General features: G+C 50.4%; 1 protein-coding gene across 1 annotated transcript in view; it reads right to left on the reverse strand.

Moving 5' to 3' along the window:
- Positions 1-4,840: 4,840 nt before the first annotated feature.
- The window catches only part of CCND2 (cyclin D2), a 29,070-nt gene continuing 10,319 nt past the window's right edge, over positions 4,841-23,591 (reverse strand). The window contains exons 4-5 of the mRNA XM_006172034.3: positions 19,038-19,186; positions 4,841-8,241 (exon numbers count right to left, since the gene is read on the reverse strand). Of these exons, the coding sequence (XP_006172096.1) occupies positions 8,092-8,241; positions 19,038-19,186 (299 nt within the window). The 3' untranslated portion in view covers positions 4,841-8,091. The remainder of the gene's footprint in view (positions 8,242-19,037; positions 19,187-23,591) is intronic.

The following is a 23,591-nucleotide window of genomic DNA, read 5'->3' on the forward strand; positions in this document are numbered from 1 at the left end:
GATCTTGGGCACACACGCACACGCACCCGGCATGAGTTTAAGCCACCGGGTCCAGGACTCAAACCGTGGTCGACCATGTGGGAGTCCAGCAACATAGCCATTACGCTAACTGCTGGTCCCCCCAGTATTTTTAAGAGAGATTTTTGCTATAGGGCATGTGTGCTTACCAGAGAGACAGAGACAGAGAGCAAGAAATCACCCCCCAGGGAGGATGACTACATTACAATTCCTTCTCCTCCATTCTCCTCTCGAGATTTTGGGCACACATGCACAGAATTTCAAGCTGCCTGGTCCAGGACTTGAATCACAGTTGACCATGTGAGGGAGTCCAGTGCCTTACCCACTACACAACCTGGTATCTTTGTTTTTAAGTTTATTTATTTATTCTATGGGGGCGGGGGATAGCATGCGGTGCCACAATCCATACTCGGCTTTGGTCAGCCCTGGGTACTCAGGGTAGTCTCTGAACAGGTGCTGAGACCTGGTAGGCAAAAAGGGGGGAGGAATCCCCTCACCACCGATGGAGCAAAAGTGGATTTGGGAAACATCACACAGAGACACACAAGTAAAGAAAAGTGGGAATCGGGCTGACAGGACCCCTCTTATGGAGAACGCCACGTCACTGAGCCGTCCCCAGGTTTATTCTTTTTTTTTTTTTTTTTTGAGAGATTTTCATTGTAGGGCGCGTGCGCTCGCCAGACAGAGAGAGACATAGAGACAGAAAGCGAGAAATCACCCCCCAGGGGGGATGGTCACGCCGCAATCCCTTCTCCTCCATTCTCCTCTCGGGATCTTGGGCACGCACGCACACGCGCCCGGCGTGAGTTTTAAGCCACCGGGTCCAGGACACGAACCGCGGTCGACTACGTGGGAGTCCAGCGACATAGCCATTACGCTAACTGCTGGTTCCCCCCAGGTTTATTCTTTAACAGGGCAACAGGGGAAGGCGAAGCAGGAGCTAAGGCCAGGTGTCTTCTATTATCAACTGCAGCTGTGGAGCATCTTGTGCTCCCCCACACACGCACACACACACCGTCTAAATAAGCCCCACCTGGCCTTCTCTGGCTGAACGTTTCCGTTAACCTCCGCCGGCTGTGCAGCGTCGACCCAGGGGAGTCTGTGCTCCACTCTGTTCCTCCTGTCTTTACAGGTCACCATTGTTCAGCTCAGATCTGGTCACTCCCCAAGATCAGGGACCTCCCCCTGTGGGTCAGCTTCAGAGTAGTGCAGTGTTTTACCCAGGGGCAGGCAGGCAGGTTCTCACTGGCAGCAGCGTGGACTGTGATGGAAGCAGCCCAGTGGGGCCATGACCTGGCACCGGGAGAGGACGTGTCGCTGACTGTTAAGGACAGACACAGCGCTGACCCGGCGGGGAAGTGGGGAGGGAGGGGACGACCACCCAGCTGCACAATAGGTCTTGCAGAGAATTCCATGGATGCTTCAGAGTGGCAACCAGGGGCCCTGGAAACTCCCAAGAAGTCAGAAGATCTCTCCAGGCAGAAACCCAAGGAAAAAGTTACCCTTGCGTGTCTTCAAGAACAGAGGAGGTCCACGGACGATGGTGACAAGGAGAATTTTGAGTCCTTGTTAGCTGAAGTCCGTATCAAGTGGAGCTACTTGTGATCAAAAGGGACTACTTAATTGAGGACCTCCCCCATGACTGGTTTTAATCTTATTACTTGCAATGGAGATCATAATTAAACTGGAAAACAGTGTTCAACAACTCTGAAAGAGACAGGGAACTACCGTATGTAGAAGAGGAATGTTTACGGTTACATCCAAGGGCGTTACGCTATTGCCTTCAGCATACTCACCACTCCTGGGATAGAAGCTGCTCTGAGGAGCTAAGGTCCAGGAGCAGCTGGGACCAGAGCCTGGCAATTTGTTTACTGTGAAGGTGACCATCTCACCTGTCCCAGGCCTGCCCTACCAGCCTCCACCAACGGTAATGTGGCCTGGGCCTCACATGAGGGATGCAGAGAGGATCAGAAATTGGACGACAGCCACCAAGAACAGTGGGGCAGGAGCCAGGCATGCTGCAGGGACAGAGCTCCCTAGAGACTCCTCAGAATCAGGACAGGGCACTGTGGGCTTCTGGCCCTTCCCGGCCAGGAGATGCTCACTCGTAGCCAGGAGTGAGTGGCTGCCAGTAGACTGGGGGATCACCTGGTGAGACCTCGTGCCTTACGAAGGCCCACTGGGGCTTCACGTTTACAGTCTGGTAGCATGAGCAGCCCCCCCAAAAGAAAAATCACATGTCAGCCATTACTTGCATGAAAGTAACACAGAAAAATATGAAAGTTACCTTCTAGGGAAGGGGTGGTGTCTTTTTTGAAGAATTATTTTATTTAACTTTATTCATTTATTTTATTTTATTTTATTTTGACCAGAGAGGGACAGATCGAGAAAGAGAGTGAGATAGCAAGCTGCCAGGTCCAGGACTTGAACCATGATTAGCCATGTGAGAGTCCAGCACCCTTAGTCACCATGCCACCTGCCGGCCGAGGGTAGATTTTTTAGTTTCAGGTTTTTTTGCCAAAGGGCACATGCACTCATTGGACAGAGAGAGGGAAAGTGAGAAATCACCCCCAGGGTTATGGCCACACTGCAATCCCTTCACCTCCACTCTCCTCATGGGATCTTGGGCCCATAGGTACACGGCATGATTTAAGTCACCAGGTCCAAGACTTGAACGGTGGTCAGCCATTGGGAGTCCAGCACCTTAACCACCACATCACCTGCTAACCCAGGGGAAGTATTTTACGCCGCTACCGTCATTGTCAACAGAGTTCTGACATGGGACAGATGTGTTCCATTCTGAAGACTGCTCGTCTATAAATAAGTCCAAGATGGCCAGAGACCTTAAGTCAAGGTGAGTTTATTGTCCAAATAGCATAACCTAATTGCATCAAAAACCATTTTCAAATCAATCTTTAAACTAGTCAGAAAGACAGGTTATTATTTTTTTAAAAAAATCACTTAACACTGAACAGATAAGACCTCATCAAAGGCAGCTGACTCCACGCCGCGTCATAGCCAATGCACCATTGTTTCCATACTTCCTAAAAGCCTTGTTCACACCATGCTACTTCTGCACTTTCTAGCTTCCAGACCAAATAAACACCCACACCTCTTAGAGTACACTGTGAGAGAATAACATTGAGTTGATATGGCATTACACTCGTATTAAAGCCAAAAAAAAAAAGAAAAAAGAAGTAGAGTCCAAGACAAGAAACTCTAACAGAGAGCGAGTGATCTGAGGTACATGGCACAAGGGTAACGAACATAATGGGAAAAATCCAATGGCCCAGTGATTCGCTGGGGCTGCGAGCGTTGCCCCCCAGTGAGAACTAAAACCAATCAAAAATAGACCTTTTTTTGAGGACAGGCACCTGTCAGAACACACTGGAGAGTGTAATGGCTACAGTCAGTAAGGCACTTTTTTTTTTTTTTTTTTTTTTTTTTTTTTCCCCACCGCAGTCTGTGGGAATAGGCTGTAGGCAAAGGAATCAATGCTGTAGCGACACCATGTGTATACATATTTGCTAATGGCTTCTCGAAACCTGAGCCAAGAACAGGGTATGCTAGCCCATCAGTGTAAAAACAGACACAAAACGTAGCCTGGCTCCTTAAAAACCACGTGGTATGAGGAAGAAGCAATGATCGTCCTCTGGAACCTTCCTACCCTCTCTTGCACAAATGGATGACGGCATGAGCAGCTCTTGTCAATTGCTCCGGTATGCACACCCACAGAAGCCCAGACTCATCCTATAGCTACAGAGGGTTTGCTGGCTTAGGGGACTTTACCGTCTCAACACTAGTTTCCCTTTTAAAGCTATCCTCAAGGTTGGACTGTCTCAAAGATAAACGAAGAGGAATCCTTTTGGCTTAGAAGCCAACTGGCTTTCTCAGGCTTCCTCCCCATTGCTACCTCAGTTCCCACACTACCAATATTATCTTCTTGAACTAGACAATCAATATTTACATGACATAAGGTGCAAGTCTTTTTTCTCCCAGCCCTGTCCCCTGTGGCCCATGGAGAGAAGATTCCCCTGCCCTCTTTGAAAAAAAAATCATCCGATCCTGCTTCATGTCGTGGCCTGCCCGTCCCGGAGCTCCCAGGGCACGGTCTGGAAAAGGCCCTCAAGGTGCTGGACTGCAGGAAAGCCACAGCTCCCTCTAAAGAGTCGCCATCCTACGGGCAAAGGGCTGCGCTGTGATGCAGTCCGGTGGTTGGCTTTGCCACTCACGGCTTTGCCGAGGCCCCAGCTCCCAGTCACGCCTGTCCCTGAACCATCTGATACAAGAGGCAGATCCCAGACTCAAGTACAGAGCAATCAGGCCCAGAGGAAGCCCGCTGTGAGACTTGGTGTGCTTCCCAGTGGGGTCCTGGGGCAGTTCAAAACAAAGCCTCTTCTAAGAGCTGCCCTTTCTCCAAGGAGCTCGCCCTCTTAGCACACGTGAGACGTTCTGCTGAGAGAACAGGCTTCTTGGCGGTCACCGACCTGCGTGGGATTTAATTATGCTTAACATATTATTTTTGGCATACTAGGATTTCTTCCCCCTAGGATCTGGCCAAAATAGGGGAAGGGTCAAAATTTGGCAGGCTGGGGGAAAATCCTAGCCCCCACTGATGGAGAAAAAAACAAAGAAGAGAAAGAAAGACAAGGTGGAAAAAAGACTCAAATAGATCTGGAATCCCCATCATGGGATTGAGAGAGTGAGGAAAAAAAAAAAAAAGTTCAAATCCACAGAGAACTGAACCCCTGTGGGACAAATGCTCCTACCAAGGAGACCACAATCCAAGGAGAGGCATCGGTCATTGTCAAATCTAGATCCCTTCTTTGAAGCTGGGAGCAGGCAGGAAAGCCCGCACTTCCCCATTGGTAGTCCCAGTAGGCCCCAAGCATGGGAGAGAGAAAAAAACCAGAGGGCCCGGAGGCACCTGGGGCTCCAGAAAAGTGGAAAGTTTCAGACTACAGGCAGAATCTGGTAGGCCTGTCCTTTTCCTTCTTGGCCAGGATCTTTCATTTGCTGCTTCTGTTTCAGCTCAAGGGTTGATCACTAATGAATTTACACCTCATTTTCTCTTTAAGTGCCAAGACTCCCAAGAACACCAGAGATCATGTTTTCCCCATTCTGTGGGCACCTTGGGACCCGGAAGAGTGTGCTATGCAAAATGGGCTCTTGATAAAACCCTGGTGAACTTACTGGCTGCTCAGCTTTCCTCTCCAAAACATCAGAATGCACCACCCACTGCCTCACCAGAAATCCCCTAGAATTTTAGGGCCATGCTAACTCACAAAGTTCTGAACCCTCCTAAACACTTCACGAGAGACTGACTCACCCAGAATTTAGGCTCTGTAGAGAAGGCAGCCTTTTCGCCTCTTCGACTACCATCCCATCCTCACCTGACCTGTTTTTCCTAGCATGCCAATTCAATGCGATTTATACCAGAAAGCCGCGTAGTACCGCTTAGCGGGAGACCTGGCCTTGCATAGCACTGGCCTGCAACAGCCCAGGACAGAGGTGGGCCGAGAAGGCAGCACGACGCAGCATGTGGCAGCTCCTTCCACCTCCAGATTCAGACCTAGGAAAACTCTGGAGATGATTCTAAACGGAGGGCGTCCATACCAGGGAAGGAGGAAGGTGGACGGGAGACTTTCAAGCCGAAAGAGCCCTAAGCAGACGGAAGTTCTACATCTGCAGGGCCTGTAAGGTGAGGATCCCCAAGCAGCCTGAGGGAACTCCTGTCTGTCTGTGCACCGACAACTAGTGTCTGAGTGTGCATTACGACCTCCGAGTTCTCTGCGTAAAGGTCGGGGTGAGCGTCTGTCCTGTGGGGGAGGGAAGATCCCTTGGTTCAATGTATTTTTTCCATCATGTTGAGGATACCGGAGTCAAAATGGGAGCCTGATGGCCTTCATGACTGAAAAGGTCCCTGGGGATGAGACCCTGGGGTTAAATCCGCCTACCTTCCACCTGCCAAGGACATTCGACTGCAACCCCCACCGTGCTAATGGGCTCCCAAGCAGAAACTGTACAGCTGTGAGGTATTATGAAAACAAAAATGTGAATCATGGTCTTGTGTAGTTATTGTCTCTGTCCAGTAAACCTGAGGTAAAGAATACTCTGTCTTTGAAGAATGTGATCAGAGGAAAATAAAAAAAACCCAAACAACCCAAAAGAAAAAAAATAATAATCATGAACATGCTACCAGAAGAAGAAAAACTATGGAAGGGCTTTTCCAGTACAAAGAACTCATATCTCAACCATCTACTTCAGGACTTGGAATTTAAGCAGTAAAATAATATATTATAAAAATGTTTATAAAATAGCAGCACACTCTGTGAAACATTACAGCTACGTACTGTTAATGTGAATAAGGATGAACGATCTTAGCTTCTTAGCAGCGCAAAAAAAAAAAAAAAAAAAAAAACTGAACGAAATAAAATGAAAAATAAAAGACCCTTAGATTTTCTCCATCTTCAACCCTCTTACTACGGAACAAGGCAGAATCTGTGTATAAAATAATTCTCAGAGTAGCCCTGTTCTGACTTTTCTTTTTTTACTTAAAAAAGGCAAAGATTTTAACAAATAGCTTCATTACCTGTCAATTACAATTGTGCAAAAAAAAAAAAAAAAGTTGTTGCTCCAACCTCTTTGCTAACTGAATGCCTCTAAGAAGTGGAGAGGAAAAAAAAAAATTCAAGTACGCTGAATACAACTTTGCAATAAAATTAACAAAAAAGAAAAACCAAAAAAACCCAAAAAAACGGAAAAGGGAACCGAATGCCACACCCTGACGTTTAGCCCTCGGTCTTTGCACCAGCAATAAGTTTTCTTTCCGCGTCCAAAGGAGAAATATCAGATGGGAATTAAGATCCTTCAATGCCATCAAAGTGGTAATAGATCTTTGCTTTTAGGCTTTTCTGAGGAATGTTATGATGGGAATGTCAGCCGAAAGGGGCGTCTCTTGAGTCCTAGTAGGGATACCAGAACTATGGCAGATACCAGAAGTGAACAGTAACCCAGACTGGGGGCAGGGAGGGGGGCGTAAGAGGAGAGGAGAGGCGTATTCAGCATGATTTGCATAAACCATCCCATCATCCCTCGGGAACAATTTTAAAAGTGCTTTTCAAATGGAATGGTTTATAACAATGCTAAACTGTGGACCAGACAGGCCAATCAGCACCAAAAATTAGTTTTTTCCTGGTAAGGGATGCCAAGGTCACTTTACCCTCTTTAATAAAATAAGAGAAAAGATTCCATTCCAAATCCCACCCTTGGTTTCAATCTGCCTCCATTTCATGTGAGTTTTGGGTATGGCCCATAGCTAGGTCTCCCTATCAGACAACCATCTGCTGGTGTCTGTACTGAACCATGTTTGGGGATAGAAGCAGAATGTCACGAGACACGGAACTCGAGAACCAATCACCTGTGTCCAACTGGCAAGACAAAACATCTCTTTCAGGCAGCAGCTACTGAAGACAGCAAGAGTGTGGGAGTAGAGACCAAGCACTCCCGACCTTGCAACAGGCGGGAGTGCCAAGGCGCTTCTACATCCAACATGGTTCGATCATGTTGAGAGAGTGTTTTGTATTCCCTCCCCGTCAGGTCTCCCCTTACTTCTAACTCCTTCTTGAGTTCATTGCTTTGCAATCAATCGTGCCAAAAGTGGCGTACGCAGTTCCTTGAAATTATACTAAGAGGGGTGTATGTGCTAGTTTATAACATGAAAAAAAGAGTGTCCTCTAATTTGTTCCCATATTGCAGGCGTAAATATTCTCTAGCTACTCTGCAGGTTCTCCTGTAAGCATTTTACTATTACTTTTACATAACCAAACAATAACAGTTCGCATAGGCAAGGGATTCCCTTATGCTGTACTTGGAGATAGGCACCAAATGCTTTTAATTATTATGCTTTTATAGAACCTTTTTTTCTCTCACTTCTAAAAGATCTTTAAATATGATCTAGGTGGGGGTAGATTTTTTTTTTTAAGCTTCCTCCTAAAACATAAATCACAAAACATAACCAGAGAGAAGGAGAGGCAGATGACGAGCGCCTCTCGCCTGGCCCGGCTGGCATCCTCACAGGTCGATGTCCCGCACGTCTGTAGGGGTGGTGGCTTGGTCCAGTTCGTCCTCCGACTTGGAGCCATCACGCTGGTCCTGGCGGTACTGCTGCAGGCTATTGAGCAGCACCTCCTCGATCTGCTCCTGGCAAGCCTTCAGACAGTCCTGGAGGGAGAACGGTCCAGACCAGGGCTGTTAGTAAGACGGACGGGGCACATTTTATGGAGAGACCACATATCACCCACACACATACGTCCCTCTAGCTTGCTGGCAGAAATAAACGTACAGTGGAGGTGTTCTTGGAAGTGCCACGGACCATCGCTACGGCAGTGGGGTCCCCGGGCCCTCGCATCAGTATTGCCCGGAGCTGGTTAGGAACAGACTCTCAGTCAGCCCAGACCAGCCTACTGTGAATCTGCGCTTCAGAAAGATGAGCCAGAAGCACTGGTCACGGTGATGGTCCTCTGTGAGCACGCACTGCCTGGCCTGCCTGCAGACGCTGGCCAGTGGCAGAGCACAGGGAGGCGACCAGAAGGCTGTGGTATTCGCATAACAGCCTGAATGTATCAATACTGTGTACAAGTTTAAAAATAAAACATCCCAGACTTTTTGCTCATTTGCCGCTCCTGTAACTCTCAGGAAAACGCAACACAGAATGTGGCACAGTGGAGGGAGGAGACCAGCTGTGGGGCAGATCCGTGGGGAAGTTACTGGTTCAGGTCCAGAGACCACCCCCCCAGGGTATGCTGGGTGTGTGTGCCCATGTTCCAGGTCTGTCAGAGGCTAAGATCACAGCATCACGACCCTGTCAGGGATGCTAGCTCTCTCTCTGTCTCATGTAATAAGAAGCAAAAATAAATACATACATACAGAATGTTTACAAAATCCTGGACACGTAAGCGGGCTAATCTGAGACTAGGCAAGAACGTGCCAGCGCTGTTTGACAGTAGTCTATCTGTAGCCGAGGGAAGACACGTGTGTGCCCAGGTAGAGCTGTTAGTGGGCAACACAGAGGACGATGGCAGATTGTGGCTGTCATGAGGGAGCCGCCGTGGCTCACAGCAGTGAGTGGGTGTGAGCTGAGAAGATTGCTGAGGGATTCTCCGGCTCTCCACTGCAGGCTGCTTACTATACACGCCGAAGCAGCTGAATGCACAGAATCTAAGTCCAATTGGATCCCCCGTGCCTCTCCAGTTTGATACGTATAGCTCTTTGTTTATTTCACTATGCAGTTCACAGCACTGGAGATTACTATTTTACCAAGCACAAAAGCATTCTCTTTATTTTCCAAAGGTCTAAAATAAAGTTAGAGGTAACTATTAATAAAGTTTTCCTATCCCTAAATTTTCCTTTCCTAGCTCTCCTCCAGTCCACATTCCAAACTACACTTTCTAATGAAAATTTAGATCAGGAACACCTGCAGACTGAGCACTAAGGAGCGAGAAAGCACCATCTGGATGTAATAATGGTTGTGTTTGCTGCCCACCCACCCTCTGCAGGCAGTTGCTAAATTTTTCTTTTTTGGGAGGTTTTTGCTATAGGCCATGTGCGCTCGCCAGAAAGACAGAGACAGAGGGATGAGCAGTTAGCGTAATGGCTATGTTGCTGGACTCCCATTTAGTTGACTGCAGTTTGAGCCCCGGACCTGGTGGTTTAAACTCACGCCGGGCGCATGTGTGCATGTGCCCAAGATCCTGAGAGGAGAATGGAGGAGAAGGGATTGCGGCGTGGCCATTCCCCCTGGGGGGTGATTTCTCACTTTCAGTCTCTCTGGCAAGTGCATGCGCCCTATAACAAAAACTTCTCAAAAAAAAAAAGAAAAAAGAAAGAAAAGAAAGAAAGAAAGACAGACAGACAGAAAGCAAGAAATCATCCCCCAGAAGGGATGGCAACGCAACAATCCCTTCTCCTCCATTGTCCTCTAGGGATCTTGGGCACACACGCGCACACACACACATGCCCGGCGTTGAGTTTAAGCCACTGGGTCCGGGATTTGAACCACAGTCGACTACATGGGAATCTAGTGACCCAGCCATTACACCAACAGCTGGTCTGAAGCTGCTAAATTATTGAACTTGTCTGCTCTCAGTTTCCTCATCTATAAAATAAGAGACAACATGATGTTCAAAGAGTAAAGAGCAACTGAGAGTGTGTTTGCCAGAGAGAGACAGACAGAGAGGGAGAAAGCACCCCCCAGTGGGGCATGGTCACACTGAAACCCCTTCTCCACATATCCATCCTGTTGGGATTCTGCACACATGTGTACACATGCCTGGCATGATTTTCTAAGTCCCTAGGGCTGGCACTTTAACTGTGGTCCCAAGTCGGCCATGTGGAATCCAGCTCCCCTAGCAAGTAGGCTTGGCGGCGACCCTAGACTTCTTTAAACGAGGCATGTGCTAGCATTTCCGCCAGCGTTGTGAAGGGCCCCGAGTGTCTGGTACTGGGATGCTACTGAGTAAGACAGACAGGACCCCGGAGCAGATGCTCCCGTGCCACCCCGAATGAAGCAGAGATGGCTCAGGGACTGGTAACCAAGAACCTAACATCTCCCAAGCTTGTCTGTGGCTCATCCTTGTTGACTGACCCCACAACCAGTGATAAGCAAACTCATGGGTCTCTCTCACCTCCCTGTTCAGCCTCCCTGGGCCCCTTGGGCAGCCTTGTGCTCATGGTTTCCACCTGCTGGGTACTAACAGTGGAAAATACCAGTCTTAAGAGCGCTTGCATTTCAGATCTTTGAAAACCTTAAGCACTTCCTATCTAAAAACATTCATCTTAAATGCAGAGCCAAAGCTAATGGACGGGGTAGTATACAAGGCAAAAAGTGACCAGTCAAAACCACCCACGATAATTCCTCCCCAAGGACCTAGACCAGTGACGGACAGCGAGCCTAACACTGTCCGCTGGCAGGGCTCGCTCCCTGAGTATTAACTCTTGCCAGAGAGTTAAGGCTTCTTCTGGGCCTCCCAAAGGGCACGTGCATTTCCTGTGAGCCGCTGGAAAGGGACAGACTGTGTCACGGTGCCGTTACCTACAGCTGGACACATCGACTCCACATGGCCCCTTCTGGGCTTAGGCAGGAGGGCAGGAGAACGCATGGGACTGGGTGGCTGGGGGTCACCTGGCAGGAACTGACCCTGCTTCACCTGGCAGGAACTGACCCTGCTTCGAATCTACCACGCTACCTGTGCTCGGAGGCCAGGCTGCGAGGAGAGTGGGGTTACGGCATTTCCACAGGGGCCACACTATAAAGGAGCACATGTGCACCATCACAGAACTGGCCAATGTGGAGGCCTTGAGATTGGCCCTTCCCCATAAACCTAGGTTAAAAGCAGAGCCTGGCCTTCGAAAGGGAGAGCCTCCAACCTCAGAATTCTGCTTCCCTATATACCTTTGCTCTTTCAGGGCTCTAGGTAAAGACTCAACACACAGGCCAGAGACGCTCCAAGAAAGGGAGGTGCAGCCCAAGTGGCCGGAAAAGGCCCAGCCTTGCCCATGACGAGATGCTACGTGCATGTCAAGTGCAGCGGCTCTAGGACCGCAGCTTCCCGGCAGCCTCCGCAAGCACCAGCTATTGTGTTAAGATGCCCCAAATTAAGCTGATTAAAAGGAAAGCCATAATGCGCGTCTGTCAGCCTGGACAGGTGGCACTCCGCAGCGCTGGAGGTCGGGCAGACCTCCAGCTTCGATGACGAGAGCCCCCCTCGCCGTCGTTCCAAGGGGCTCCAACTTCCTCTGCGTGCTGGCTCCGGCTCCGGGCCCTGCACCCTCCTCGGCCTCCATGAATGGGCTGACGGAACTCCTACCATCAGCCTCCGTGGAACTGCATCACTCCACTGTCACCACACACGCACTGCACTCAACGGGGGACAAAGGCCTGAATGAGCCCCAGATCCCTGGCCAACTCAGGCAGAGACAACTGAGGAAACTATCTCATTCTTCCTTTCTTCACAGGCTGTTTGGCTTATTTCCTTGCATACCAAATGAGGCCCACAGAAAAAATGAGGCAGGAGAGGGAGGCCTCAGCCCCCAGTTCGATTCCACCCCCCACCCCCAGCTTCCCTTCCAGCCCCTGTTCACCAGGTCCCGACCACAGGCCTTGTGAAGTCCACAAGAGGCAGAGTCGGCAAGAGGTGCCCCTGGAATAAGGTGTGTCCAGGTGTTTCTAGCTAATGCAAGGAAAGAGGGGGTGCTGGGACCCTGTGGAGGCCACAGTTCAAATGGTGACTTCCACTGTGCTGCTACCTTTTCCTTTTTTCAAGTTTTGCCATAGGGCAAGTGTGCTCACTGGAGACAGAGACAGAGACAGAGAGGACAGCCACGCCGCAATCCGGTCTCCTCCACTCTCCTCTTGGGATTTGGGGTATACACGTGTGGCGTGTTTTTCAAGCCGTCAGGGCCAAGACTCGAACCTAGCGATCAGATATGTGGGATCCAACGGCCTCAAGCACCATGCCACCGGTTGGCCCACTGACAGTCCTCTACTAGCTCACCGACATCCGGGATCCCAAAAGTCTGGGGTGACCCTAAGGAGGGGGCACCTGGAATCTCTGGACAGCGAGTGACCTAAAAACGTGGCAGCAAGTCTTGCCATAACCTAGACAGGAAGGATGAAGGTGACGAGCAGACGCCTAGAGACTCACGTCTTCCGGTAACGTCACCACAGTTTTATGTCCTGGGGACTTCGATTCCACTTTTTTTTAATCAGTGAATTAGTGGACCTGTGCCATGTGAAAATCAAGCGACTTGCTTGAAGATAATCAAGTAAAACTCAGGAAACGCTGATGTATAATTGATGCTTCAAAACATATAGCCGTCCGGAGAGGGGGGGGCCCAGCGCTCTCAAACCCTTGGAACCCTCTGCCTGTCCTTTGTCTCCCACTCCTTCCTTCCTCCTTCCCACCCTCTCTTCAGCATCAGTCCCAGCGACTCTGCCAGGGGCTCCGGATGAAGAGCCGAGGAAAAGCTGGGCCTTGTTCAAGAGCTCCTGTAGACAAGTCACAGTGAGATAAACGCTGGCACGGCCAGGGTGCGCGGGAGACGGAAGAGAGACCCACGTGGACCCAGGCAAGCAGGGCAAGGCGCCCAGGGCACAGGGCAGGCGATCGCCCCGGTAGAGGCTCCCCTGCCCCGGACCCTCTGCCTCTCGGCTGGTGTCTGTTTTCAGCAGCTCTTAGGGCTGGCAGGCTAAAGTACTTAAAATGAAAGTCCCTGTAAAACTGTCAGGCTTCTCACTCAGCCTCCTCTTTGGAGTGAAGCGTTCCGGCTTATTTTGGCAACCAGAACAGCAACAAAGACTGAGTTTCTCAGAGCCCCCTTCGAGCCCCCTGGGTCCTCCTAAAAGCTATCTGCGGCTGGCCAATGAGCCACCTTAAACGGATCACGGGGACCCTCTTTCAACAGCCCGATCTCTCAGAATTCGGGACTTCTTACTTGAAGTGACGGACAGCCCACGTTGAAGAGATCATAAATAATGAAGTGCCCAGGGTTCAGTGGTGTGCTGCTGCAACTCCAAGGTAAACTGTCCCCAACTCCCATGCCTCAGGGCTGGGAGCAGGATGTGGCCCTCTGTCTGTGTGTTCTCCTGACCCCTGAACAACAGGACTTAGACTGTGTGGGTCCACTTATTGGTGATTTTTATTTTCAATAAATACTGTGAAAAATTTTTGGAGATTTGCTATGACTTAAAAAAATAAAAACCAAACCTTCCCAGTCCATGTACACAAACATAAAGCTGCAACATTACATGGAAACTGCAGGAAATGAACTGTAGTTCATGCCTCCTACTGTAGCAACTTTGTAACCACCTCCGGCCTGAACTCAAGGGCAGCATGCCCTAAAAATGCCCTGGAGTCTGCACATGGAGTTCATCTCTCTAGTGAAGGGTGAAACTCACATGGCTCTCAGACATTTCCCACCATGTTTAGTGCAACACCGCAAGTCTTGAATTAAACCATGGGACCCTTACAAAGTGCACTAGTGATGCAGGAAGGGATCCCAAGAAACACAACAAAGACACGACCTTACGGTGGAATTACTCCCTGAACTGTACACTGAGGGCTGTAGTGGCAGCTGCCGGCCCGCCCGCTCAGCAATGGCCTAGAGTTAAAAGTTATATGCTCATGTGGGACCACCAGACAGGGTAATGGTTACGTCACTGGGCTCCCATGTAGTCAACCACAGTTTGAGTCTTGGACCCGACAGCTTAAAATTCACCTCAGGTGCACGTGCATGGGTGCTGAAGGGACTGCGGCATGGCCATCCCCCTGGGAGTGATTTCTCGCTTTCATCCCTCTCTTTGCCAAGTGCATGCACCCTGTAGCAAAAAATTCTCTAAAAAATTATATGCACATTTACAGCTGCATGGGGGGGGAGCAACACCTCAATACCTCCACCTCAAGCTGTATTTGATTTCTTCAAGGGAGAGCCCAAGATAAACTTAGGGGCATTTCAGTGTCGCCCAAGGTACTATATGTGTGCGTGCACATGCGTGTGTGTCTATCTCCATGTATGTACATGTGTGTATGCTTCTTTTAAAAAAAATAATTATCTTATTTAACTTTCTTATCCTTATTTTAATATTTCCAGAGAGAGAGTGATTTAACTTTCTTATCCTTATTTTAATATTTCCAGAGAGAGAGTGATAGAGAAAGTGAGAAAGTAAGCCTCCAGGTCTGGAACTCAAACCATGGTCAACCACGTAGGAGTCCAGCACCCTTAACCACCATGCCACCTGCCAGCTCCTATATGCTTTTTATTGTGGTGAAATGTCCATAACATGAAATTTGCCATTTTAATTATTTTTAAATGTACAGTGGCATTAAGCACATTCACCTTGCCATGTAACCACCAGAAGTCTCCATGCCCAGAACTTTCTCATCCTCCAAACTGCAGCTCCATACCCATTAAATAAGAATGCGCTGTCTCCCCAATCCCCAGGCACTGGCAACATCTATCCCACTTTCTGCCTCTGTGAATTTGGCCACGTTAAGTGCCTCCTGTGAGTGAAATCATACAGTGCCTTTCTGTGTCTGGCTCATGTCACCTAGCGTAATATTCCCTTTTTTATTTTAGTTTGTTATATGGTGTGTGTCCTTGCTGGAGAGAAACAAGAGAGAGGGAAAGTGATAAATAACCCCCCCCACTCAGGCATGGCCACACCGCAATCACTTCTTCATTCTCCTCTTGGGGTTTTGGGTACATATGCACACATGCCTGGTGTGATTTTCTTTTCTTTTCTTTTTTTTTTCTTTTCAGAGAGGTTTTTGCTATAGGGCACGTGTGCTCACCAGAAAGACAGAGAGAGACAGATAGAAAGCAAGAAATCACCTCCCAGGGAAGATGGCCATGCCACAATCCCTTCTCCTCTATTCTCCTCTTGGGATCTTGGGAACGCACACACATGGGCCCGGGGTGAGTTTAAGCCACTGGGTCCAGGACTCGAACCAAGGTTGACTACATGGGAGTCCAGCGACATAGCCATTACGCTAACTGCTGGTCCCAACGCCTGGTGTGATTTTTAAGCTGCCAGTCCAGGACTCAAACCATGAAGTCAGCCACGTGGGACTCACTGTCTTAACCCTCCCGCCACCTGCTGGCCCTTTATTTTCAAGGCTCATGTATGCTGTAGCATGTATCCATTTCATATCCACATCACATTCTGTTTTCATTCCAAGGACATTTTCTTTTTTTGAGAGATTTTTGCTATAGGGCACGTGCGCTTGCCGGAGAGAGAGAGAAAGCGAGCCAGAAATCACCCTCCGGCAGGATGGCCATGCTGCAATCCCTTCTCCATTTTCTCGGGATTTGGGGCACACAAGTACACGTTCCCGGCTTAGGTTTTAAGCCACCAAGTCTGGTGGCTTAAACCATGGTTGACTACGTGGGAGTCCAGTGACAGGATGCCATCTGCTGTCCCCCAAGGACATTTTCTATGAACAAGTTTAGTCCCCTGGGAGGCCTGCCTTTTGTATCATAAGCTCCTTCCTTTGAATTGATTTCTTTCTGCACAGTTCGTAACACGCCACTTCACATGCCTCATGATGCGACTCAGCTAGGATTTTGCATACCTTTCTCTTGAACACCAGTAAGTTCCTCGAAAGTACGAATATTATCTTTTATTTTCCAGGTACCGCCCACCCACCCCAACTGCAGAGGTGCCTGGGGGCCACTCCTTTCTCATCTCTAAGTCTTGTAATGCAGCAGACTGTCACAACTGGGCCTTCAGCAAGTTCTTCCAGAAACAGAGAATAAGAGCCGGAAATATGCCGCTTAACTCATGAAACAGTAAACAGGGCTCAGAAGAGCAAAGGTTGCTCCCCTCCAAATGCTAACCCACTCCCAGGTCTAGTCCTTCTACTACCCTTCACTCTGCACGTCACCTCTGCAGAGGACAGAAGCTCACGAACGAGAGATTTAGCTCTTGGAAAGCTGTGTGCGTACACACAGCCTAGGCCTGAGCTGCTGAAAACATTCCTAGGAAGAAAGTGATTAAAACTCTGGGGTACCAGAGGTTAAGTGGGGGAAAGTCTCAAATTAGTTTTTGAAAAAGTAGTATGAATTTTATGTTCTACTATGTACATGGTGCCTATTTCATTATTATTATTATTATTTTTAGTGCTTTTTGCTATAGGGCGTGTGCTCTCGCCACAGAGACAGAGAGAAAGTGAAAAATCACCCGTCAGGAGGCATGGCCATGCTGCATCCCTTCTCTTCCGTTCTCCTCTTGGGATTTTAGGCACGCATGCACACATGCCCAGCCTGAGTTCCAATCAGCCATGTGGGAGTCTAGCGCCTTAACTGTTACACCACCTGGTCCCACGTGGTTCACTTTTAATGCTCAAATGTTTAGGGCTGGCCCTGTAGCACAGTGTGTAAGAAGTCAGATCCCACATGGCTGACTGCCATTCAAATTTCAGCTCCAGGAGCTTGAAAAACACAGTGTGTGTGCATGCACACCCGAAGTCCCGATGGATGGAGAAACAGGCAATAGGATTGCAGCACGACCATGCTCCATTGGAGGGTGCTTCTCTCTTCCTGCCTCTCTCTCCAGTGAGAAAAACATGATAAAATGTTAACCCTGGGCCCACTGGTGAAAAGAGGGATGTACACGCACCCCCAAGAAAGAAACACCACGCAGGCCCACTATGGATAGAAGGGGCGTACTCAACAGCTAGAACTTATGGGGGAGACTGCCAAGCTGGCTTCCCAGCCACTGAACCCAGTCGGACACCTGGGCTGAATGAACTGGTTATAGCACTCGACAAGGGGGAGTGGTTCTCCAGGACGAGGTGACAGACTCATGTAGGTCTGCAGTCTGGCGAAAGGCACCCCAAGAGCTGCAGTGGCACCCTACAGGAGTGACTGTCCACCTGAAACCAGTAAGGGCGAGGGGGGAAAGAGAGGAGGAGATGGGGTGGGCAGTCGGCCAGTCAAGGAGCCTACGAATATCTGAACAAGGTGGCAGTGTCCAGTGGGGAAGGTCAGCCTCTGTCACCAACGCCTTTCTCTTCTAGCTTTGGAGGGCCTGCCTTACACCGGTTGGGACCGCCCTGTTGTAAGGCAGCCTTGTTAACAGACATTCGGAAGGAAGAATACCATTTCTGTAAATGCAAAGTTCTGTCCACGATGTCTCCCTGGAGGATTCAAGAAGCATTCTGCCTGCAGGACTAGAGGGATCTCCTTTAATCTGTATTTTTGTATTGAAAAGGACTATGTTCTACAGCCAGTGCTTTAAAAACGTATCTGAGAACTGTTTCGGAGGAGGACTTCCAGTGAGATCCATCCAGCCCTTCCACACCTCCCTGGGCCATTTCTTCGGGCTGGTAACAAAATGCCAAGCAAGATGCAGAAAGGTGTGTTGGGGAGAAAGCTGGCAAGCTGCAGCCTTGGTTCTGTGAGGCTTAACCTCCTGCTTGGGCCTGAAAATCATACGATCCCTTACCCTAACACCATTTAGAGCATTCTAAGCCCCCTGGGGCATCGGGAGGGCATCACTATGAAGCTGCATTCTGGAGCTTCCCCATGGTGATGCATGCTGGCCTCAGAGCCACCACCCCTCTCTCAAGCTGTCTTTAAACCAAAAGACTGTTTTGAACAAAAAGCTCCCTGAAGTTAGAGAAAGGGTGACTAGACAGATTTCAGGCTGGGTCCCTGCTCTGTCATCATGTCCCCTGACGCCAACTGGTTCCTTCCATGGGAAACATAGGAACAGCCTCCGTGACCTCTCAGGGCCAGTTTGCACTGCAATTCCCTACCAGCTGAGTCTGACCCTCACTTGACCCTGGTCTGTCTCAAAACCATTCTTCTCAGTTGCTTTAAGTTCTGACACCCAGAAGCTGCATCCTCTGAACTGTTCACAGGGCACACAAAAAGGGGAAAGCAAACATCTATAGCGCATAATAGTTTACTGAATTCGTGCGGCATTTTAGTTTTTTAAGTACTTTTTAATCCAATGCTACAGCGAGCAAGAGGGCATGCACAGGGAGGGGCTGCAGGCCCGCCATCCCCGGCGTGAGCACCTCTTGCACCCGTCTCTGTCCCTGCCACTGTAGTGGATTCCTGCGTCTGGCTGTCCTTCTCCCCCTCGGAGTGCGTGAGCAGACATGGAGGCACTGCACAAGGGCAAAGGCCACCTGATCACATGCACTTAAATGGAAACGAAGCCATCACCCAGACCCACCAGCAAGCCCACGCCATGCAGGGCCATTAGTCAACTGTCCCGTTCCGCACCTCCTACCTGTGTGCTGAGTCCTTCATTGTATTTTCTGGCACGCAGGCTTTCAGCACCTTACAAGGCAGCCTCACCTGCTACATCTGGAACTACCTCAGGTATTGTTTTATAAAAGCAGCACCTTCCTCCCCCAAATACTTCTGACAGCAACTCAAGTCAAAGCAACTGTCTCTTTTCTGAGCTGGGGAGAGACAGGCGGTCTTAGCCAGACGCAGCTGTGACCTACCACGTCCGTGTTGGTGATCTTGGCCAGCAGCTCGGTCAGGGCATCGCACGTGAGTGAGCTCACTTCCTCGTCGTGCTGCAGCCCGCAGATGGCCGCGCCCACGCTCCCAGTCGCAATCATGGACGGCGGGTACATGGCAAACTTGAAGTCTGTGAGGAACAAGAGGCAGGAGGTCAGGACACAGAGGGATTTGGGGCCAGGAGCTCCCTCGTTACGCAGATGGTCAGAAATACGCTGATGGCAGGCCGGCTACATGAGGGCCCTGGTCCTCTCGGCACCTTCTCCCTACGCCTCCTCACAAGAAGCCCTTTACTTAGTTATTTGCCTTCACTGTGGCTGCTCCAGATTTAAAGGAGAGACTGGGGCAGGGGGTAAGAGAGTTCATCTGAGTGCACACAGCAAATTCACAGAGGGTCCCAAGTCCCCATAGTCACGGGAGGGGTTGCATGTGCAAGGTTCACTCCTGGGGGCAGCAGGTGAGCAGGTGAGCGAGGCATGGTCTGCACTGGGGGGAATGGCGGACAGAGCGGGCTGGTCCAGAGCCAGCACAGAGCAGGTGCTCCCTGCACTACCCGAGCAGGACAAACCAAGGCTTCTCGGCGTCACAGGAGGAAACGTGCAAGCCACTGGGGGATCAGGCAAGATCGGACGAAAATGACAATCCAGATGTAACCCTGCCGTATTCGCCAGATAGGCATCAGGGACAGATAGGGCCCCAAACAAGCAAACAATCAAGGGGGGGGGGGGGACGGTGAGATTTCATTAAAGAAAGGAAGTGAGTCAGAGAAACAGCGATGCCAGAGAAGGGCTGAGTGGGGGCTTAAGTTCTACAATTTAGCCCAATGTCAAGGATCCTCAGGACACTAGGACAGAGGCCAGGTCTTTGGTCCAGCACCAAAGACTACCTCTGCAGCCTGGTCAGAAGGATGACTGGCTTGGTGTTGATTTTATGGTTTTTAGGTTTGGAGACCCCACTTTCTTACTTGGAAAAAAAAAGTGATTTGCTGCAGAGAAGTGCAAAATGAGTATAAAACTGGGGGGGCTCAACCCAGTCTCCCCTTGCATCTCTCTGACAGCAAAAAGCAGAGGAAGCGCCGATGTACAAGGGGGCTCTGCCTGGGAGACCAGGCCCTCCTTTTCCTCTGAGCCCCCCCGCCAAAGGGACTGGTGACCACAGCCCAGCGACTGCTCGGTCCATCACAGAAAAGTGCAGGTAGCCACACTACGCTTTCCCTCTTGCTGCGGCAGACTGTGGCCCGTTGAGTGCGCACATCAGCCAGATGAGGTGTACACAAGTGTCTCCCTAATGGTGTGGAAGAGGCCCTGGGATTGTTTTTTTTTTTTTTTTTTTGAGAGGTTGCTATAGGGCGTGTGAGCTCGCCAGACACAGAGAGAAACAGAAAGCAAGAAATCACCCCCCAGGGGGGATAGCCACACTGCAATCCCTTCTCCTCCATTCTCTTGGGATCTTGGGCACGCACACACATGCGCCCGGCGTGAGTTTTAAGCCACCAAGTCCAGGACGCGAACAGCGGTTGACTACATGAGAGCCCAGCGACATAGCCATCACGCTAACTGCTAGTCCCAGCTCTGGGACTTTCTGTTGTTTGTTTGCAATAGGGCACGTGCACTTGCCAAAGACAGACAGAGAAGAGCGAGTGAGAAAGCACCTCCTCAAGAGGGATGACCATATTGCAGGTCCTCTTCTCCACTCTCTTGAGATTTGGGGCACACACACAATACACCTGGTGTGTTTTTCAAGCCACTGGGTCCAGGACTCCAGTCACACTGTCAGCCATGTGGGATCCAGCTGTCTTAACTACCATGCTACCTCACTGGCAAAACTTGGGACTCTTGGCAATTTAAGCTCACCCCTGCCTGTGCTGAAATGTTAGCAAGGTTACAGTTCCACCACTTGTCCTAGGGACCATCCTGGAGTGGAAGGAACCCCACCTAGCACACGGGCTCTAGCTTCCGTACCACTGCAGCAGATTTACTCTGGGTAGACGTGGGACCTGCAAGTTGGGACAGGAAGCCAAGTTTAGAGGGCAATACGGATCACACTTCATATTACAGCAAAGTAAAACCACAAAGCCAGCTCAGCCTACAGGAAGTATTTCCCCTTCCTCCTATCCAATGTGTCAGTACGGAGCACACCCTATGGAAACGCTCCTAATGGCGCTGCTGCCCAGCTCCAAATCCACAGCATTCTCAGACGCCATGGAGCTGCACCACACACGGTCTCCCCTCCCAGCCCGGCACGATCCCACGAACACAGAGCCAGCCTGGCCATCTGCTGGGCTCCTTGGCTTTCCTCCCTCCGCCCGTCCCCCACACCCACCTCTGTTAGGCCGTGGGCACGGATCTGTGCTGCACCCACAGCCTGCTGCCCACCAACTCCTCCGCCTGCCCACTTCCCATGGATGGTGTGGCTAAGCCAGCCTCCCTGCCTCCTGCTCTGCTGTAGGTCTCTCCCACATGGTCACCGGAGAGCATCTCTCTGCCCAATAACCTTGTTAGCTCCCCCTGTGACACTCACAACACAAAGGAGGCAACCAGCCCCTGGCCCTGGGCCCACCAAGGCCCTGGTGGGAGCATCTGCCGGGAAAGTATCCCTGGCCTCCACCCCAACTCCACCACAGGCCTCTGACCAGGACACACACCCTGCTCACGCCTGTCTCTGTGGTCTCAATGCATGCAAACCAACTCTGACTTCCAGCACACGAGTTAATTCTGGAATGTAGGGGGTCCATGTGGATAGTCTGGGGGTCTCTACCTTCAACCCACAGAACTGGGGAGCACCATGTGCATGAACCAGCAGCTCAGGGACTGACTGGACAGAGTGCCCCAGTACAAGACCAGACCAGGCTGAGCACCTCTCCCTGCTGCCCACAGCAGGAGCAGGTGGTGTCCCCTAGCGCCCCAAGCATGTCCCCGCTCTGCCTGGATCAGGCAGATGCTCAGACGGTACCTGCTCTACAGCTAGAGCCGGACTGGCCTGGGTTAAGTCACTTCCTCCTTCTCAGGCTCCAGGTTCCCAATGGGCTAATAAGGGGGTCTGGTTGATCAGTGTTTTTCAAACTCCCCTTGGCAACTCATTAATGGGTCAGGAAATTTATGGGTCATGACCAGCATCTTTTTGTTGTTGTTTAAATGAGCAGACAGCATAGAAAGTATGAGGAACCACTGCAGTAGGAAGAGTAAATATCAGCAAGCCCCCCACTGGCCCCCCGCTGCATGTTAACAGGATGGTAAAACGTGCAGCATCCACTTGGGAGAAGGGAGAAGTCAAATGCATGTGTGTGTGCTATTACGATACACTCCTCTGTAAATATACATACACCTACATGTATGTGTACGGATGAGCTAGACACAGAAAACCACTGTCCTCTTAGGTGGAAGAAACGTGGTAAGTTTGTTCAACGTTTAAAAAATATTTGAACGAATAAAAGTCACGTAAAAATCTCTCCAAAAAGCTCTTAATCTCTTGGTCAAAAATGCCAATAAACTATGCCTTGGTGCAGAAGGCACACTGGGGGAGACCCATCCCCGCGGTTGCCCACCCGAAGTGATCAGACCTGACGTGGTGACTTTCTGAGACACCCTTCTCCCACAGCCGGGGGCAGAGCGATGAACGACCAGCCCAGACCAGCGAGTCACTTCAATCAAATCATTACAATGGGTTTCTCCCCGCCTCAAGGTGACTTCCCCAAAATGTAAAACTCTCTTCCCAAGAAGACACTCTTTTTGAGAGGTTTTCGCTATAGGGCGCGTGCGCTCGCCAGACAGACAGAGAGAGACATAGAGACAGAAAGCGAGAAATCACCCCCCAGGGGGGATGGTCACGCCGCAATCCCTTCTCCTCCATTCTCCTCTTGGGATCTTGGGCACGCACGCACACGCGCCCGGCGTGAGATTTAAGCCACCAGGTCCAAGACGCGAACCGCGGTCGACTACGTGGGAGTCCAGCGACATAGCCATTACGCTAACTGCTGGTTCCCCCAAGAAGACACTCTTTTGAGGCCGGAGTACCAACTCCTCAGACAGTAACAGTAAACAGCATGGTGTGTCATAAACTACACGCAGTCCTTCTCTATAGAGAAGCTTCTCGACACGGGCGCTTGAGTGGAGAGGAGCAATGGAGACACTAAGTGCTCTCCATGGAGGTGGGGAGGGCCTGGACAGCAGAGCCCAACAACTCCACGCGGTGGGAGGCAGTGCCAGCAGGGTGGGTGGCCTCCACTCCTGTTCCAGAGTCCCACCAGACACAGCAGGGTCTCAGTCCAGGCTGCTGCATCTGTGGACTGGAACAAAGCAGGAGCAGCCATTCGCCATGCCACGAGGGAGAGAGGCCGTCCCAGAGCAGGGAGCTCCGCTCACCTCCAACAGAGACAGATCTCAGGGGCGATGCGGCTCAGCAACCCAGAGGGCAGCTCCGGAGTCACTGGGACTGAGCCTGCCCTACTCCGTCAGCTCCGTAAACACCAGCATTTTACCTGACCCTCTAGCTGTTTTCCTGCCTGTGGTAAGGAGGGCAAGTGTACCCACCTTGCG

The sequence above is a fragment of the Tupaia chinensis genome, unplaced genomic scaffold, assembly GCF_000334495.1.
Source record: "Tupaia chinensis unplaced genomic scaffold, TupChi_1.0 Scaffold150288_1, whole genome shotgun sequence".
In the NCBI taxonomy this organism is placed as follows: Eukaryota; Metazoa; Chordata; class Mammalia; order Scandentia; family Tupaiidae; genus Tupaia; species Tupaia belangeri.